This window comes from Equus caballus, chromosome 21 (genome assembly GCF_041296265.1).
Source record: "Equus caballus isolate H_3958 breed thoroughbred chromosome 21, TB-T2T, whole genome shotgun sequence".
NCBI classification, from domain to species: domain Eukaryota; kingdom Metazoa; phylum Chordata; class Mammalia; order Perissodactyla; family Equidae; genus Equus; species Equus caballus.
Window position 1 is genome coordinate 61,241,223 of NC_091704.1, and position 20,759 is coordinate 61,261,981.

At 39.6% G+C, this 20,759-nt stretch overlaps 1 protein-coding gene across 2 annotated transcripts in view; it reads left to right on the forward strand.

The window, feature by feature from the left end:
• The window catches only part of DNAH5 (dynein axonemal heavy chain 5), a 267,250-nt gene extending 259,963 nt beyond the window's left edge, over positions 1–7,287 (forward strand). For both annotated transcript variants that reach the window (XM_023625835.2, XM_023625834.2), the window contains exon 79: positions 5,440–7,287. In XM_023625835.2, coding sequence (XP_023481603.2) covers positions 5,440–5,591 — 152 coding nt within the window. In that variant the 3' untranslated portion in view covers positions 5,592–7,287. The remainder of the gene's footprint in view (positions 1–5,439) is intronic.
• Positions 7,288–20,759: the final 13,472 nt, after the last annotated feature.

Here is a 20,759-nt window from a genome sequence, read left to right on the forward strand (position 1 = left end):
TTGAGTGACAGAAAGTGGCTGTGCTAATATCCGGGGGCAAAGGCAATTGTGCCAAGGCATGAGGTAGCAATGGATATGCTGTGTCTGAGGAACAGAAGGAAGGTGTATGAAGGAAGAGGAGCCTATGGAGAGAGCTGGACATCAGAAAAGATACGTGAAGGTGCTCAGCACAGTTCTTGGCACATGGAGTTGCTCAGTATGTCCTAGTTGAATCTGCAAGAATGAATGTGTCTTCCTGGGCTTAGGCAGGAATGCTGCCTGGGGCTTTGTATTTATTGGTTCTTAGGATGGTGTGCACTGCTGGGGTAGGAATTATTTTATAGAAATAATAATCAAATGTTCTTTTAGGCAAAAATAATATTTTAGAAATTTTGCTTTCTTGCATTATTGCATCTAGTCAAAATGTTGTAGAAATGTTTTCCTTATAAAGCAAAAGAAAAATCGTTCTCACATTGAGTTAGGTGTTATTTTTTTATTTCCTGTAACTAAGCTGTAAAAATCCACTGCAATGTGACACAGAATATCTCAGCGTGGCAGTAATAAAGTAATAATTTTATAATACAGGCAATTCTTTGTTATTTAAGAATAGATTTCTGTAGAGAACTGTGCTTACCCTGCTGGGCATTAGTCAGTGATGATGCTCATTAGCCACAGGTAAGGGAGGAAATAAAATAAGCAAAGGAAAAAGTGACTAATTTCAAGGTAGTTAAAACAAAAGAAAAGAAAAACTTTAGTTCTTTATTCTCCTTTTGGTTTCAATAGAAGTTGGTTGAAGCTTGTTTTATTAATTCACTTTGTTGTTAGGGGTGTTTTCTTAGTGATGAAAAGCTAACACTTCATCCCTCTTTTCATGCTGTAAATCTAATTTTCATTCAATTTTGATAACTGAATAGGGCTCTAATTGAGATAAAGAGGGGTAGCACTGTGAATGACCAAGGACACTCCAAAAGTACGGTGTTTTAAAATTAGAATTCGTATAATGAATTGTTTTTATATTAACATGAAAGGCAATTTTCAGTTTAAATAATTCATCATTGAATTTACCTAGAGGACTGGTTTATTTGTTTGCAAAAACAAGCCAAAGATTTATTTTAACTCTAAAAATTGACTGATATATCCCTGGATGTTTATTTTATTCATGTTTCTTGTTGGGACGTCGTGGGAAAGTCACCCAAATAGTACTAAATTCACGGAGAAGATGAAGCCGCCCACACCAACCCTAGATGCTCTGTTCTCAAGGGAAGTTGAAAAGACACGGATACAGGAAAGATCTGTCTCTTCACAGATTTGATGTGTAGACAGAGTGAAGCTTCTCGGTGAACTTCAGTGCTGTAGCTGATGTGATGGGAAAACAGTGATGAAAACGTTTGGGGAGCAAAGCAAGACTTATATGTCCCTCTGGTCACTAAGTAGGGTGGGACGGATCTCAGGGTCCCTGCAGCTAATGAGGATATTTCCTGCTAGGGAAAAAGTGTTTCTAAGAACATCCCATGACCCACCCTGATCCAGCCATGCAGATGAGGGGCTGAGGGTTGGAAGAGCCCCACTGGTGACCAGGCAATGGAGACCTTACGCCTGAGCCCCACAGCATTTAACCCACTTCCAGTGTGTAAACCTGGAACTCTGTTAAGGTTATGGGCAACATGAATCTGGGGAATTTGTTTTAGTAAAAAGGTAAGTGTATGTGTGTATGTGCATGTGTCTATGTATGTGTGTGTGTGTGTGTGTATTTAGAGAGAGAGAGAGAGAGAGAAAAGAGAAATCTAACACATCTTGGGCATTTATTGCATCCAGACATTGTACTATGCCGGGCATTCACATATATTAACCTATTTAATCTTAACAACTGCTCTGTAAGATATATCATGCCTATTTTGCAGATGGGCAAAATTAAGGTTTAGAGACATTATGTAATTTGCCTATCATTCCTAGCTACGAAATCACATTTGTCTGTTGTGGGATGAATGCGAACCTCTGGGAATTCCTGTGGTTAGTGTTTTACTTAAGACTATGCATTTAGGGAGTCTCTGTGGTGTTTGGGATGATGCTTGAAAATAAAGCCTAAATTGAAAATGAGGACAGCTCCCTTGGATTTTGAAGTTGTGAATTTCCTTTTCTTAAATGCATCTGCACTATGCAGATGAGTGTGCTCACTCCCTATGTTCTCCCTCTCTCCATGCTGCAGGCTCAAGGTGGTCATCCGCCGCTCCCCCCACTGCCCTATGGGGGGCCACATGTTCTCAGGCAAAAGACAGTGAACCAGGAGCCTGGATATTTGAGTTACTGTCTGGGCTTTACCACCCTAGTAATTAGTCATGTGGCTTTGGAGGAGTCTCAAGTATGCTACAAGTTGAAGTCAGATATTCAGTGAGCTCCAGTTCATTTTCACGTATTCCTGCAAAGACGTAGAGGCACAGAGCATAGTGTGTCCCAACTATTGCTGAAATGAAGAGCATAGGCTCAGGATCCATTCTGGCCGGGTTCGCTTCTTATCACCTACAGCTTTGTAACCTTGGACGAGTAACTTACCTCTTTAGGTTCCAGTTTTTTTGTCTGTAAAATGGATTTAATAGTGGTACCCATCTCATAGGGTTGTTGAGAAATTAAACTGACAATGTCCAGCATGTAGTTAGCATACAATAAATCATTTTGTTATTATTTCTATTATTATGTGTAAAACACATGCTTGTTGAAGGATCAAAAGAATTATCATATGTAAGAGTGCACTCTCTAATGATTTAAATGTCATTAGCAAAAGAGAGGTTAAATAAAGGAATGACTTAAAGGTTATATAGGGAATCTCTATGTAGTTTGGTTATTCCGTATATTGGAAGGAATATATGATGTAATGATAGACTAACTTTTGGATGAAAAATGTAGGCTTGAAAGGGAAGTTACGTGGAAAATGAAATTCCCTCAAGATGTTTTATTAAAACCTTTAGGATCCTAAAGCATATAGTTCAGCAATTTATACAACCTCTTCTCTCTGCTCCTCCTTCTACCTACCTAGCATGTTTATTTTTGCCTTCAAAGTTATTTGTCTGATTAGGGGTAATGGTTTCCAATCATCTGATAATGTGGCTCTTTAGCATCTGTCAGCGCTTTCACTATGGAATTATATTTTCAGTGGCTTCTGATCCTGCTGCAGAAGCTTGCTGCATGCTGTGACTTGGCATGGGCACCTTCAGTTCTGGAGCAATTAAAAATAAATAAAATTGGGTAAATATTTCAGAGAATTGTTTTTCACCAGCTTATTGAAAAGAATGCTATTTTTTTTCCAATTCTATTTTTCTTTTGGGATTAAAATCCAAGCTGTCAAATGCTTCCCAAGGTGTAATTATTATAGTTATCATTTGGTTCAAATGTAAGACTCCAATCTTCAAGATTTATAAAGACGCTGTTAGCTAAATTTGCACCAAGAAGAACAATTAGTTATATATTTGTTACATGTTTACAGATCCTAGGATTAAAGCGTTTAAATATATCAGTTAGTATAGTTAATATTAGTTGGACTCCATGAATTCACGGTCCTTCACTTACTTAATCAGATTTTTTTGGTATATTTGCCTAATTATTATTACTAATGATATTCTCATAGTAACAATAAAAAAATAACATCTAGACCTAGAAATTAGGTGTAACATTAGTTTAGACAATTTCTAATGATTAATTTCATGGGATTAAGCAAACACATAGTTTTAAAGTATGGTAGAATATCTGTGTCTTCGTTTTAGAATGGGCCTCTCAACCTTGGTATTATTGACGTTTGGTCCAGATGCCTCTTTGCTGTGAGGGGCTGTCCTGTGCATCGTAGGATGTTAGCAGCATCCCTGGCCTCCACCCACTAGGTGCTGGTAGCACCCCCACAGATGTGATAACCAAAAATATCTCCAGATATTGACAAATGTCCCCTAGGAATAAATGGTTTTTGGTTAAGAATCACTGCTTTAGAATATTCATTTTATGTTGAAACGTATGGATAATTTTATCATATTCAAATGTTTAATCCAATAAAATTTCTTAAATTTATAGTGGAGGTATAAAGACACATGGTACAGCACGCTGAAACTTTTATTGGGTCAAAAATGAGACTTAAACTTATGATAGTGCCTTGCTTTTGTAATTTGCTAGAAAAAGCTAAGTTGTTGAGCACGTTAGCTTGGGGAAATGAATTTAGTAAGTTTGAGATATCAACACTGCGTGTACAAAGTTACTGTTTCTGTGTTTCAGTTGCCGTGTTCGTAAGACTAACTCACCAAGGCAAAGTTATCCTCTTAGTTAAGTGTGTTTTTGTCTCAGTAGTTATGTGAGGATCAATTATAATACTGGCCTTCTGGAGGAGAACAAGCATGGTGCAGACACTACTTTGGTCCTAAAAGAATTTATAATCTGGAAGAAAAGAGGAAACGGTACACTGCTTCCTGAGATGATGTTATGAGATGTGCAGATAAACTGCTATGGGCAGAGTGGATTTAACAAGAAGCTGATGAAGCTTGAAGTTCAGGGTTGCTCAATTCAGAGGCTCTTTGCAAAGCCTAAATTTGTATTTGTAAATTTTTACTCTTTTTCTTGAAGACCGCCTCTCTGCCCCCCCCCCCCCCCCCACATTCTATAAGGGTAAGGCCCCACAAGACCTGGATCTGTCCCTGATTGTGGGATTTCCAAGGCTGGAGAGAAAATGAGCCTTTGGTTAGGAATGGATGCGTTAGAGAGGATATTTGAAGGACAGACATACACCTGTTGTCTTTTGTTGCATATGTGGTTTTGAAGAGTCCATCTATTCATCTACTCCAGGAAGGTAGATTAAATCTCAGGGAGCTCAACTGTGCCATGGCTCTCTGCTTCCCAGGTGTTTTTATTCCTCTACACATGGAGAACTCACAACACCGGGGAGGAGCGAGGAACATCCTCTGTCCTGTGATTTCAAATGTGGTTTGGACTGTGGTACAGGGAGTTGAAGACAGGATTTTGAAATAATAATAATAGTGAAATAATGCTCACTGGTGCTGGATGTCTGATTAAAAGTGACAGGTGCCTTGTGCCAAAGGCAAGCTATGAGGGAAAAATGTGGAGAGCGTGTGCATAGGATTTGGTGGGGAAGTACAGGAGAAAAGGTGGAGGGGGAATGTTGAATTGACACGTGGAGAGGACAGGGAGGAAGCAATGGAAGGTTCATGGTCATGTCATGTGGGCAGAGGTTACTGTCAAGGACATGGGACAGAGGCCAGTGAGGCAAACCTGAGGACCTCTCGGTGTCTTGTCACATCCATTCTGCTTCACACATCGGGATTGACTGACCTCAGGAAGAATTTCCCTCATTCTACCAAAGCCACCTCTCTTTGGAATGACTTTCAGAATGCACAGATTTGGCTCTAAACTCTGCTTGGGCTGCTTAAAGTAGAAATTCAACAATTTTTTTCTTTCATGAATTTTTTGTAGGTTTAAAAGATCCTCGGTTTTACTCCTGCCCCATCTACAAGAAACCGGTTCGAACGGACTTGAACTACATCGCGGCTGTGGACCTCAGGACGGTCCAGGCCCCTGAACACTGGGTGCTCCGCGGGGTTGCCCTTCTCTGTGATGTCAAGTAACATGGGGCACGTCCCCCACCCAACGCTTGGGAAAATGCAGGATCCGAGTGATCACAACCTCTAGTCTTCTACGAGTGCTGGACAATGTGCCAATCAGGTTGATGGTGAATTAATGAACCGCATAGGTTTTCCCTACTCCTTAGATAGTTGCTTAATTACAGTTAGCGCCTTTCGTCATTAATGACCAATCAGTGTGTATTTTGAAGTTACTTGGTGATTTAAAAGTAAAATTTACAACTTCCTAATGAGATGTGGCCCTCAAATCCACGGTAATACATATTCTTCTTCTCCACTCTAAAGACTGACTGGGTTAAGCAGATATTTCCCTCGAAGGGCTTATTCTTCTGTTAATGAGGTTCTGGTGACAGCCCAGTTCTCTAAGGTGACATGGCAAGTTTGTGCTGATTTTGCTTCTGTTGCCTTTTGCATTGAGGTCAGGTGAAGAGATTTATGTTTGTAGCTCAAGCAGCCAATTAAAAAGACCTTTTAAAAATGGACAGAAATAGAAGAATGGGTTAAGAATGGGTGAATAGTTGAATAGACAATTCACGTAAACCTATAGAATAAATGTATAGAATAACGTTCAACCCCATTGATAATTAATACTGAGATACTGATATCTGTTTAAAAAAAATAAAGCTAAAAGTGAATTGTGGTGAGGTCTTCATGAAAGTGATACACTCACAGATTCCCAGAGCAGTGTAAATTGACCCCATTTTTTGGTGAAATAAATAAATAAGCACAGAAACAGCTGTAAATACACTTTGACCCTTATTTTCTCTCCTGGAAATCTATACCAAGGAAACCATTGAAAAGACTGAAAAAATCATATATAAAAATGTATTTAATAGCAGAAAAAATGGAAATGCCTTAAATGTTCACTAATAAGCCTATGTTTAAGGAAGTTAGGAGGTATTAGGCAGCATGAAAAACAATCTTGACGATTTCATGACATGGAAATGGTAAGTGCCTACTAGTACGTGAAAGATATAGTTAAAATAGCCACTACACTGTGATTATAACAGTAAAATGTATTTGCATGTGGATAAAGATTAGAAGGTAGCACGGGAAAGTAACAGATGTGACAGTGTGGCAACAGTGTCAGTTGACTTGAAAAAATGTAATGATTGGAAGAAAAAAACAGGGAAAGGATAAAAGTCTTAGATGGTGTGTGAGGACTTCACATTGGCTTTTATGAACTGAGAAAATACTCTCTAAGGAGCTTTTCATATGTTTTTATTTTAAATTCTGATTATAAATTATAAATTGCTTCATCTATAACCTATTGACTAGAAAGCTTGCTGAATATTAAATTCGAATTGTGGCTTACAAACGTTTGGTTAGCTTTAGATCTGCATAACTTCATGTTTCTGGTGATGAAGGGTTTTCCAGGGAGAGAAGGTTACTAGGAGACGTGTGGGTCCCTCTTACTAGGCTCTGCTCTGTGACAAGTATCATTTTATGCTAGTTATGATGAGAGTTAGGCCTGAGTAGTTCATGCGACTCTTATTAACCATCTTGGACCACGTTGTTTTCATTTGAGCAGCTTCTTTTGGTCTCTATTAATATATCAGTTAATTGGTACGGATTTGTCTGTAAAAAATTTTCTGTGATTTGTATGTAGAACAATCATTTTATCTTGAAGAACAAAAAATGAAAATATAAAAATGTGAATTAATAAAAAGTTGTTAACGAATGTCTGAATTGTAATTGCTGTTTATTAGCAAGGGGGTGTCATTGAGTATCCAGAAATATCAATATCAGAGTATCCAGCTTCAAAACTGGATTTTGGGGAGCCGGCCTGGTGCTGTAGTGGTTAAGTTTGTGTGCTCTGCTTTGGCGGCCCAGTATTCACCAGTTCAGATCCTGGGCATGGACCTACACACTGCTTATGAAGCCATGTTGTGGTGGCACCCACAAAGAAGAACTAGAAGGACTTACAACTAGGATATACGACTATGTACTGGGGCTTTGGGGATGAAAAAAAAAAAAACTGGATTTTTTTAATCAAATAACTTAAAAATATATAATTAATATAATTTTTGAGATATACCCTGTTGGTTTATGTGCACGATTCCTGGAGACCAAAATAGAAAAGGATACCATGAAAACAACTAGACGTTTTCAGAAACTAATTCAGTGAGGAATGTTGCTGACGTGGTGATGAGCCAATGAGGCCCCTTTCTGCCTCACCTGCATCTCCCACCCCTCCAGCTCCCAGGAGAAGGGGGCTCAGCCTTCTACTGAAACAAGGGGTGGGGGTTGAATCCTTTCATTGAGTTGACTGACTCTTCTGCGTGATGGAGAGAGTTGCTCACTGGCTTGGAGGTGGAGAAAACCACAGCAAGGGTCTTGGTGCCATCACAGTGGCAGAGCAGTCTTTTTCATCTGTCTCAATATTGATTTGTTTAAATAATTATTTATTTCGCACCTCCTGTGTGTCAGGCATGCTGGTGCACTGATGGAATAGCGGTGGAAAAGAAATGGTCAGAGTCCCTGATTTCATGGAATTCATGTAAGAGCACTTGACACAGAAAATAAACAATTATTCAGGTATGTCATTTTATATGACCTCAGTTTCTGATTGTATAACATGACACGTGTGAGATACATAGAAAAAACATATAACGATTGGGGGTTAAGTGCTATGAAGGAAAATGCTGGATGCCATGAGTGAGAAGAACAAGGGGAGACTGCAGCTATTCGGGTGTCACAGATTAGCAGGCAGAAGACACACTACAGCGTCCTTGTTTATTTTCAACAAGGACGTAGGACTTAACGCAGCAAGGAGCTCCCCTGACCTGAAACAGCCACCACGCTTCTTTGCCTGGCTTTCCCTGGTCCTCTGGTTCTCCTGTGCAGCTTACAGCTGCCAATGACCCTCTCTGTGCAAGTAGGGTCCTTCCAGAATTGAAACAAATGAGAAAATTTTGCCACATTCAGAGCTGTCTTTTTATGCCTGGGGCTAACATCACCATTGCACAGCAACTTACCTCAGTCTTCTGTGAGCCTCCCTCTAAGGAAATGGTGGCAAACATCCAAGCAACTCAGCATCAGTGTGGCCTCATCTCCATCAGGGGACTCGGTGGAGCCCCGGCCCACGTGTTCTTGGGCAACATCTCTACCATGGATGCTTTTTCCTTGCAGAGGCCTAATTTGACTATGACATAAGGAAAGGCAGCTGTGCGGAGGTGACAGCTAAATTTAGATGTGAAGGCGAAGGGGAAAACATCTCGGACCCACAAGTAGTGGGGACTCACCTCTTGCTCCCTAAAAGGAGGAGCTGAGCACAGTGCTTGGAAGAGTGACAGGAACCCTGGCCTGGAGTGCAGGCCTGAGCTGGGCTGCTTTCCAAATGAAATTTCAAACCTTGTTATGACGGCTGCCAATTACAGAATAGTGGCCGATGGGAGTCGTGTTTTTCCAAGTCACTGGAGTGAGAAGTACTTCTTTGTGTTAAACGCTATTTGCAAAGGAAAAGTCTTATTGTAAAGAATGCAATATTAAGAGACATCATAACAAGACAAACCGCAAATGTTACTGCTAAGTAGCTTGCAGGATTCTCCTGTGTAGACAAAACACACAACATCAACACTGTCTTTATCACTGATAAATCTTTGTTCAAAGGTGTAGCATTATAAAAAATTAGATAACCTAATGCATGCTGATAATGAAAGTTACAAAATTTTTGCAGCATAAAAATCTCTAGTAATGATATAAATAAAATACATAATCACGAGCAATTTTCTCTTAAAGACACAATTTTCGCTCTCCCGAAATCTGCAACACATTTTTTTTCTTCTATCAGGCTCTCGTGAGGTGCATAATTGCTTTTACATTTTAAATTCTTCTCTCTTGCAAGAATTAGGAGTCATTTAAAAGAAATTATATTGTGCAACTGATTACTGTTGATTAGCAGCCCCCGTCAAGATGCCAAAATAATGCCTCTTAAGGGCAAACAAATGCTGCACTTACATTCACTATATGGTCCTCCAGATTGACTGAATGCTTTGGAAAATGAATGAACTAATCAGGAGGTTATGAAAACAGGAAATCTAAAAGTCTGGGCTTGTAATATTTCTAGTGTTTCATTCTGGTAATTTTCTTTTTTTTTTTTAATTTTTATTTTTTTCGGATGTACATCATATTTCCAATTCTGGATACATTACATCATGTTCACCACCTGAACACTAATTATAGTGCATCCCCTCACATGTGACCCTAATCACCCCTTTTGCCCCCCCCCTTCCCCAATGGTAACCACCATTCTAGTAATTTTCGATGTTTATGCATTCTGGTCAATTGACTGACATCTGTTCTCTCCAAAATGGCATATTGAGTGTCTGCAAATACCTCTAATGAAGGACAGAGGAGAATCCAAGGTCAGCTATAGAATCAGATGTGAGATTTGGCTAAGATGCTGCAGCTCCACAAACACGTTCTTACCTGTCTCGAATGGTGAACCTCACTCTCTGCTGTACTTTAAACACAACGAACCTCACCATGAATCTCATCAATGCCAGAGTGGAGGGTGTGGGTCCCCCAGTCTGCACCTGAGGGACTTTTCTGCCTCTGTTCTTCAGCCTGGACAATCGTAAAGCTGAGCAGCCAGGTAGACAGTAATTATACTCTCTCCTTTCATCCGCATGAAAATATATAGAGACTAGGTGGGAAGGCAGAACGTGAAGGGTGGAAGGACATATCCTGAGTGGGGTGGGATGGCAAATAAGGAGCGTACAATTTCTTGTCCTCAGACACTGTTAGAATTTGATGATTAGCAATAACACAGGTAGATCAAGACAATGAATGAATAATCCCCTCAAAACTCTTCAAATGAGCCTTTAAAAGATAGCTTCTTTATCCCCTGGATTTCAAAGCTTTCGTTACAAAATGCCAATAGCATTATGACCTAATATTTTAATTTCAATGCCTTGAAGGATTTAATCTGAGGTTTTATGAAAGTCCTATCAGCTCCTCTCTTTTAGGAACATCCATTAAACCACTGTGTGGGTTTGGCTAATGAGTATTCTTCCTGTGCCTTCTCTGATTTAGGGCTCCATTTCGTTTCCCAAGGCTCTGGATTTATAGGCAAGCTTAATTGTTTCCAGGTTTGAGTTTATGTTGGGCGGGTGCAGAGCCACAATTGGGAACCTTGCCCTCCCTTTAATTTGCATGCCCAAAGCCATTTTTCTTTGGGCTGTACATTATTGCTCCTTGCTGGGCGTCGTGTGGGTAGAGCCAAGACATATGTACAGCGTGATGATGTTTTATGATTACTGATAATACCTTTCTTCGTTTATTTCTGCACTTAGGCTAATATGCAGAGCATTCATATCAAACGTAATCACAAACAGACCTGCCTGGAAAGCCAATTAAGTTTCCCCCAGTACGTTGTGCAGGAATCAATTTTAATAAGGCCACAGAGAGTGTTCATGTGTGCTTGAGAAGGGAGAAAGATTAAATGTGGTGAAGGACACCGAAGAGACTACTTGGAGAGTCACAGAATGGGGAGATTTGTGTAGGATCCTGAAGCAAAACCTGTGCTCTAGCTAATATTGAACACTTCTCTTTACTGCTGGGCACAGTTGGAAATTCACTGTGTTGACCAGCATCTCACTGCTCGCAGTCTGCCGTGATGTGTCCATTTGTAATTTATTTATCCAAATAAAGCAAATCCCAGGACACCTGTAGAAAAGGAGCTTATAAAACATTTTAGTGTTTTATCATTTCAAAAGTGATCATTTGCACTAATGACACTTTTTACTATTTTAGCAAATAGTGAAAAATGTTTTCAGTGTCTTAAGACCATAACAAATTGTTCACATCTTATATCACCTGATACATCATACCACTGAGTGCGGAGATTTATACGTGGCACAAATTTGCGGCTTTAAGAAAGGCGGTCACTGGAACCTGAATTATATTCTTGGAAAACAAAAATCTTTTTCTAGGTATTTTGATGGCATTAGAAGTCAAAAAAATTGAGTATTAACTGAAGAATATAGCTCATGAATATGTCTAGTTTGCTTAAGCCTACTTTGGTTTATTTTTATTTGTTTGCTGTTGGTTTTCCCCATGCTAAAAATCTACAAATAGTCTGCAGTGGAAGAAAGCAGAACACGTTATTTAACCACATGGATGTCATGCCAGGGTGGGGAATTTACTGATAAATTTGGGCTGAGTGTGGAATAGCAAGACAACTTTTCTAAGTTGATGTTGGAGGTGTGAAATCTTTGCAGGTTTAATTATTTTGATCCTGCTAACACTAACATGTTTGCATTTAGATGTAAGTATGCTGTTGCTAATACAAATATGTGTTATGTTCGGTACAGAGAACAAATATATAATGTTCTAAAATCTATGCCTTGTATGTGAATAAAAATCAACTAGCTTATTTCAGGGAAATTAAAATCCCTTTTTTAGATAATATGAGTGGGTCTTTAGGTGAATGGTAAAAGAGAATGGGAAATCACCTGGAAATTGAATAGATCTTAGCAGTATAATTTCATGCCAACCTTTTCATAATTTATAACGATATATCTTACAGAAGAAATATGACTCCAGACAGAGCCTTATCGTACTGTTGCCTGTGATGCGGGTCTGTATCTTGCTGCAATGATGTCCTCGTGGTTGTACTGGAATAGAGTCCACAGTCCCAGTCCCTGCTAGGGGAGTGCACTTGGGGTGAGCTGTGGCGTTACAGCATCTGCAGCCTCTAACATAGATCCCAAGGTGGTTTACAGGATTGTACACACTGGGACAAACCTTTGCCAAGTTGTGAAAGCCTCAGATTGTGTCTTTGCATAAAGACCCTTTCCTCTACCCATTGCCACCTTCAGTTATATCTTTGGTTCTCAGCAGACTGAACTGCTAATGGCTTAAGATGAGACCCCCTTGGGGGAATGCTTGCATTTAGGTAGAGACCTAGGCTTAAAGAGACCTTTGCTTGCTCTGCTTCACTTCAAAAGACTATGCTTTGCTGTTCAGGAAGCATCTTGACCGTGTAGGGGGTGTTTGACTCGTGGATATCACAGGTTATCTTTCAAATTTAACCCCATGTTGAAAGAAGAACTGTGCATCTCACACACGAGACCAAGACAGAAGCTGCAGGTTCAAACTCATCCTGACCTATTTCAATAGAAATTAACATGATTTTGTTACGAAATGAAAAGTCCATGAATGCCAAAACCAAATGGCACCCCAGGACAACAGTTATAAATCTGGAATCTCCTGGCCAGATCAATCACTCTATTTGAACATGTTATTTATGCTTCAATCAGCTTGCTAAAGGCTCTGTCAACCATGAATATCTTTATAACATAATCATGATACCAATCATAGGTAACAAAATATCCATAGGAAAAAGTCAGAATTCAAAATTAGGATGCTAATTCCCATCCCTATCCACACCCCCATCTCAAGCCCTTACCTCCAGCCCTGCTCTGCTGAGGGTTCTAGTTTCTCACCTTTACCATGTCCTGGCACAGCTCAAGTCACCTGATGGTGGCTGTTATCCTCTGGGGCACCGCAGGAATGGGAGTATGAGTGATTCTAGGCTCTGCAGGTCCTGCCTGGAGAACTCCCTCCTCTCCAAGACACTCCTTATCGCCAGATGACTACCTGAGCCCACCTGTTCTTGACAGCTGGGATGCCTGGGAGGTCGGAGGGTGACCAGAGCAAGAGGCGCATTTGGAGCCCATAGATGGGTTCAAGTCCTGGATCTATCATTTACCAGCTGGGTAAATTTGGCGGAGTTGGTTAACCTTTCTGAGGCTTTCTTTCCTCATCTTCAAAATGGATACACAACACTTTCCTTGTTATGCTGTCTCGAGGAACAATAGAGACAAACAACTAGAAGTGCCCAGGACAAAGGTGTACTCAGCGAAGGCCACTCCCTCTCCCTTTATGTGCTGTGGGTCAATTTGGATAAGGAGGAAAGGGGTAGGCTGCCACCACTTGGCATGAGGACACTTTTTTTGGGAGATGACCCTGATGGTCAGCAGGTGCTGTCCTTCTACTCTTCGTAAGGAGTTGAGCTTAGCTTTATCTCCATGGAGCGCCATTCTCTCCTTGTTTTCAGTTTAAAAGAGAACTGATTTCTTGGGATACCTTTTGTTTTTATTGTTTTGATGTGAGCGTGTTTGTAAGTCAATTCCAAAGCAAAGCTGTCCAACCTCCACAGTTTCTTTTTGCATGACGTGTCATAGATATACTACGTATGTATGTGAATATGCCTTTTAATGCCTGTCTGATGCTGATATTTACACTGTGAGTTGTCAAATGATGCTGCTTTTCCTTTGTGCTTGTTCAGACCAGCAAGGCAGATGATTTATTTCATTCACAAACCAGTGACAATCTATATGAGGTGACAAAAGGGAGATGTAAAATAAACAGCCTATTTTGGGTGGCAAAGTTACTACCTTTGTTTATTTTTAAAAAAATCTCAATTTGTTAAAATAATGGTTCTTAACCTTCGTTGTACATTAGACTCTTTGGGGAGCTCTTAAAAAATTTTGATGCTAAGGCCTCGCCACAGTCTAATGAAATTAAAGTATCTGGAGGAGGGTCCAGGGCCTCCTGTTAAAGCAGTGAGGGTCGAGAACCGCAAAAGCATAAAGTGTGGACTATTGAAAACACCCAACAATAAAATAACTGGGAAACACAGTTGTGTTTCAAACAGCTTAGAGCAATTAAGCAACTGAAGAGAGCTGAGATGGTAAAAACTACTTTTGAAAAAGTGATATTAGACTGTTTCTCATATTGACAGTCTCTTTTAGTCTCTAACTTGCAAAGCTTTGTTATAAAATATTGTTGAATTCTGTATTCCCTATGAACCCATGAAGCTCAAAGATTATTTTTTTAACTTTAAAATAATTGTAATTATTGGGCTGAGTTCTTCACAGCTTTATTGAGTTGCCTTATCTTATTTAAATTTACATTGGAGAGTTAGTGGTGGAATACATAATTGATTTTTTCCCCAGCTTTGCTGAGTTACAATTGACAATTAAAAATTGTAGATATTTAAGATGTAAAACTTGATGATGTGGTGTACATATGCATTGTGACATAATCTTCATGATCAAGTTAATTAACATATCCATCACCTCACATAGTTATCCTCTGGTTTTTTTTGGTTGGGGAAACTGCTATGAAAACATACCACCTGAATGTTTGTTCTTTACTAAAAATGTGGGATAACGCACTTTATCAGTGTTCTTAGATTTTAATATGCACTTGAATCACATGGGGATCTTGCTACAAATGCAGATTATAATCAGTAGGGCCGGAGTAAGGCCTGAGGCTGCAGTTTTAGCAAGCTCCCAGATGGTCCCAATGCTGCTGACAAGACACCATACAATATCTCTTCGTGGACTTTTAAGCTCTGTTTTTAGGCACATGCTCATTTATTATTGTTATGTCCTCACAGTGAATTGACCTCTTCATTATTATGTATTATCTCCTTTAGCCTCTTTATCCTCCTGGTCCTTCTTCTGGTGTTCTTTGTCTGTTGTTAATATAGCCCCTCCAGATTTCTTATGATTATATTTTCTATCCTTTAATTTTCTATCTTTTTGACCTGTGTATACCTTCCTATTTAAAGTGGGTTTCTTATATAGTTCAGTCTTGCTTTTTAATGTAATCAGATAACCTCTGTCTTCTAACTAGGATGTATAAACCATTTATATTTCATGTAATCATTGACATGGTTTATTTAAATCTACCATCTTATTAGTTGTTTTCTATTTGTTCCATCTCTTCTTTGTTCCTTTTCTTTTTCTGCCTGCTGTTGGATTGACTATTGTTTATTATCCCATTTTATCACCAATGTTTGCTTGTTAGTTACAACTCATTCATTTTCCTTTCTTTTTGATGAATGTCCTAGGGTGACCGAGATGGCCTTATTGCACCCCTCAGCTTGACATAACTTTAGAAAGGTTTCTTACTGACCATAGTCCATGATTTCTGTTTTCTTAGAGCATTTACTTTAGAAAACTTGTAAATCGTTTCTCTGCCCCTTTGTGATGTCAATCTTTCTCAAGGACCTGGGAGTCATCCCTTTGAAATGAAATCATCAAGAAAGATAGGGCATCTGTCTTCCAGTCTCTGTGGGAGGAGAGGAGCTTAACTTTGAGGAGCAACAATTGCAAACACAGATGGCCTGATCACACTTACAGGTCTTCCCCCTAATGTCCTCGAGTACTTTTCCATTAGCTCACCCCAGCATTTATAAATCCTCCTGTCTTTTGTTTCAGTGGGGTTGAATTCAATCTCTCTCTCCTATTGCAATAGTCTTGAATAAAGTTTTCCATGCTGTTTTTAACAAGTGTTCAGTGTAATTTTTCTTTTACAAGGGTTTACAACATATACTTTTGCTTATCAGTCTACTTTCAAATTATATCACTTCTTGTATAAGAAACTTACAATTGAGGCTGGCCCAGTGGCATAGTGGTTAAGTTTGCATGCTCCACTTTGGTGGCCCAGGGTTTGCCAGTTTGGATCCCAGGTGTGGACTTAGGCACCACTTATTAAGCTATGCTGTGGCAGGCATCCCACATATAAAATAGAGGAAGATTGGCAACAGATGTTAGCTCAGGGCTAATCTTCCTCACCAAAAAAGAAAAGAAAAATAACGTTACAATTCCTCCCTTTCATTCTTTCTGCCATTAGTATATATTCTACTTTTACATGTGTTTAAAGCCCTGTAATATGTTGTAACTATCTTTGTCTTAGTCAATTATCTTTTAAAGTGATTAGAAACGTTGTTTATATTTACCTTACTTTTTCCATTTTATTCACTCCATTTCTTTGTGTATGCAGCTTTTGCTTGAAGAAACTCTTTTAACATTTCTTTTTTTTTAAAGATTGGCCCTGAGCTAACATCCATCACCAATCTTCCTCTTTTATTTTTCTTCTCCCCAAAGCCCCCCAGCACATAGTTGTATATTCTAGTAGGAGGTCTTTCTAGTTCTGCTGTGTGCAATGCCACCTCAGCATGGCTTGATGAGCGGCGCTAGGTCCACACCCAGGATCTGAAACGGCAAAACCCTGGGCCACTGAAGCAGAGCGCATGAACTTAACCACTCGACCACGGGGCCGGCCCCTAAACCTTTCTTGAAGGACATTTCTGCTGGCATTTTTCAGCTTTTATTGTCCAGAACAGTATTTCCCAAATTTTTATTGTGTATGGAATTCTGTGTTATTTTTTTCTTTGAAACTCCTTTTAACATATGGTTAAATTTGAAAAACAAACTGTGATAACCAAATAACCCATTTCTCTTTTCCAGTCTTTTCAAGGATGGTAGGCGGGCGCTTTCTGATAAAACCACATATTCTCAAAGAGAAACTCTGTGTGATTCCACTCGTATGTGGAAGATAAATAAACACATGGGCAAAGAGAACAGATTAGTGGTTACCCAGGGAACATGGGGTATGGGGTGGGCACACAGGGTGAAGGGGCGCACCTATAAGATGACTGACAAATAACGTACAACTGTAGTTTCAGAATGTTGTAAACTATCATAACCTCAATAAAAAATTTAAAAACAAACAAAGAAAACCTCATACCCTCAGAAGTGAAAGTCTGAACACAGCTGAAAGCTGGCCTCTTCCAGGGGCCAACGGGCACTGAGAGCATCAGACAGCCTCTGAATCAACCATTGCCTTATGAAAATGCTTCAGTGAAAATTCTGGGAGTGTTCCCTGAGAGTTAAAAGAATAATCTAGGGCAGTGAAGCATAACAAACAGAGGTCTCTTCAATTCCGGGCCTCTATCTAAAAAAGCTTATAATTATATAGTTTATTTGGCTTTTGGGACAACTTTCTTTGAAACTGCATTTTATATGGAAGCAGAATATAGGATTTTACTAATTTTTGAAATAAAATCTCATTGTTAATATTACCATCAGTCTCTTTATGCTTTCTCTGAAAGTCAGAACTTTTTTTAAGCAAAGAGAAAATAATTTATTCTGTAAAATGCTTAGCTTTTGAGATATTAGCAACTTAACTTCTACACATATAAACATTTTACTTAAACCAATTGTATTCCTTTCCTATGTGTGCTGTAACAAATTATCACAAACTGCGTGGCTTAAAACAATAGAAATATATTTTCTTACAGTTCTAGGGGCCAGAAGTCCAAAATCAAGGTGCCAGCAGGGCTGTATTCCCTCTGGAAGCTCTGTGGGAGCAGCCTTCTTTTCATAATATTATTTCAGCTGTACATCATTATATTTTGGCTTCTGTATAGACTGCATCGGGTTCACCACCAAAAGTCTAGTTACCATCTGTCACTGTAAACATATGCCCCTTTACCCCTTTCAGCCACACCCGCCCCCTTCCCCTATGGCAACCATCAATCCATTCTCTTATCTATGTGTTTGTTTGCTTGTCTTGCACATATGAGTGAAATCATGTATTGTTTGTCTTTCTCCATCTGACTTATTTTGCTTAGCATAATACCCTCAAGACCCATTCATGTTGTCATAAATGGCAAGATTTCATCTTTTTTGTGTGTGGCTGAGTGGTATTCCATTGCGCGCGTGTGTGTATGTATATACACATACGTCTATGTATATATACCACATCTTTATCTATTTATCTATTGATGGGCATTTGGGTTGCTTCCAAATCTTGTGAATAATGCTTCAGTGAACATAGGAGTGCATCTACCTCTTCAAATTAGTGTTTTTGTGTTCTTTGAATAAATACTCAGAGGTAGAATAGCTGGATTATATGGTATTTACCTATTTTACAAATGAAGAACACAAGGCTTAGAGGGTTTGGGTAACTTGCTCAAGGCCACTTAATTAGTGGGGGTGGATTCTATAATCCAGTCCTCATCGCCTTTTCCCAGATGGTGCTGGTAACCACCTCTGATATCCTGTCTCCTACTACAGCAAACAATGGATGTTGACTCATTAGGAACACAGGGAAACCTACTTTCCAGAAGCCCTTGTAAGTTCCAAGAGTTCATAGTATATTCTAAGTTTTTCCAAGCTAGTCATTTTCTCAAGATTAGCCCTATGGGGCTCCCTAAAAACACCATTTCTATGTAATATCATCCTGGATAAATTCTGTAGACTTGCTAAAAGGATCAGTTAATCAATTACTTGAGTGTTAGTTAATGAAAGGACTTTATTTTGCACAAAATAAAAAAGTGCAGATTAGGGGCAAGCCCAGTGGTGCCGTGGTTATGTTTGCGCATTCTACTTTGGCCGCCCGGGATTCACGGGTTTGGATCCCGGGTGCGGACCTATGCACTGTTTGTTGGGCCATGCTGTGGTAGGCGTCCTACATATAAAGTAGAGGAAGATGGGCGTGGATGTTGGCTCAGGGACAGTCGTCCTCAGCAAAAAAGAGGAGGATTGGTGGCAGATGTTAGCTCAGGGCTAATCTTCCTCAAAAAAAAAGTGCCAGTTAGAACCAAAACATGATGGTTATAACCCCTGCCATCTGCCTCCTGTTCATTTGCATTGATGAAAAAAGTAACAAGCAGACACTTCATTGCAAGGGGGTGGAGACCTGTTTATGGTCCATGAAGGGGTTATAAGGGCTTTGTGGCATTTTCCGTCTCTTAATAACTTTATGTCTGCTGATTTGAATTACTAATTTCTCTGGAAGTGATATTAGGTGTGATGCTCCTGAGTGACACAAGTGGGTGACATGAATATTCCCTTTTCTCTCCTTTATCTGAGCTTCAAAAATTGTTTTCAGCTCAAACCTCCTTCCACTCCAGATTATGGTCATGAATTCTCCACATCATGTTTATTAACAACAAAACTGCTCTTCTTAAAACAAATTTTTATGAAGAATTATCAATCCTTACTTGTAAAGGTTTTATTTTAGACTTATTTTTTAAGTTGGGAGTGACAGTAGGAAAAAAAACTCTATATTTGCCAAATTAGCTTATAGGTGTTTTACCCACAGTGTCTCATTTATGCCCCAGATCAATCTTGTGAGGTAAAAAGTATTATCTTCCTTTTGCATATGAGGAAACTGAGGCACAAAAGTCAACTTGAGGGGCTGGCCTGGTGGCATAGCGGTTAAGTTCACGTGCTCTGCTTCGGTGGCCTGGGGTTCGCCACTTCAGATCCTGGGAGTGGACCTACGGACCACTTATCAAGCCACGCTGTGGCCGGCGTCCCACATATAAAATAGGGGAAGATGGACACGGATGTTAGCTCAGGGCCAGTCTTCCTCAAAAAGTTAACTGGACCAGGGGCCAGGTTACACAGTCAGTAAATGGTGCAGCGTAGCTGGCTGAAGTGCTTATGTTCATTCCTAGAGGTTCTCAGGATTCAGTCCAGTATCCTCGCATTAACCTTAACTAGTCTTTATCAGCTTACCCTGAACTTCAACTCGGAGGCAAACACTTTCTCTGTCAGATGTTCCTTGAGCTCCAGGTTGACTCTGGGCTGGGAGCCTTCGCCGCTCAATTCTCAGCAGTGCTTTGGCTTTGCAAGGTCTCAGCCACAGGTTGCTTGTTAACTCCAGGAAAAATAATTTTCTGTTCCAAGAAAAAGGACGATATTATAGTTAGTATTTCTCACTCAAGAGAAAGGCTGTTCTTACAGTGTTATAGAGGAAAAGAGTACAGCCGTGATGGTACATGTCATTAAAAATATAAAAATGCAATGATGAAATTCTCTTCAGTCAAAGAAAGACTTTCCTGTTAACTCACCTCACTCTTCTCTTCCTTCACATTATTTGTTTACTGTTCACAGATTCCTCAGATCTAAGATTTATAGACTCTTTATTAAAGGCTTATCTTTTACACAAACGGATTCACCTTGAACAAAATGCTCAATTTTTGAAGAGATTTGAAATGATGAGAATGGCAGGTCCCTTCTGGAATGGTTCGTTGCTGGAATAGATCTGAAGTTTTGATGTATTATGAAGTGACCTGCAGCCCAGCAGTTTGGAGTCCTTTCCCACTGGTGAGAAGATTCATCTGGAAAGATGGGGAAATAATCTTACAGCAGACATCACGGTTGCAAGTTCAACTTACTCCTATTCCTCTAGGCATGCAAAAATGCCATGTGAATTAAATGACCTTAAAGGAAAAAGAGCACACACATTTGTCTGAGGCAAAAAAGAAGTACAGGAATCCATATGCTCTGCAACTCATTGTTTAGACGTATTTTGAAGCCATGTGGAAAGTGAAGAAAA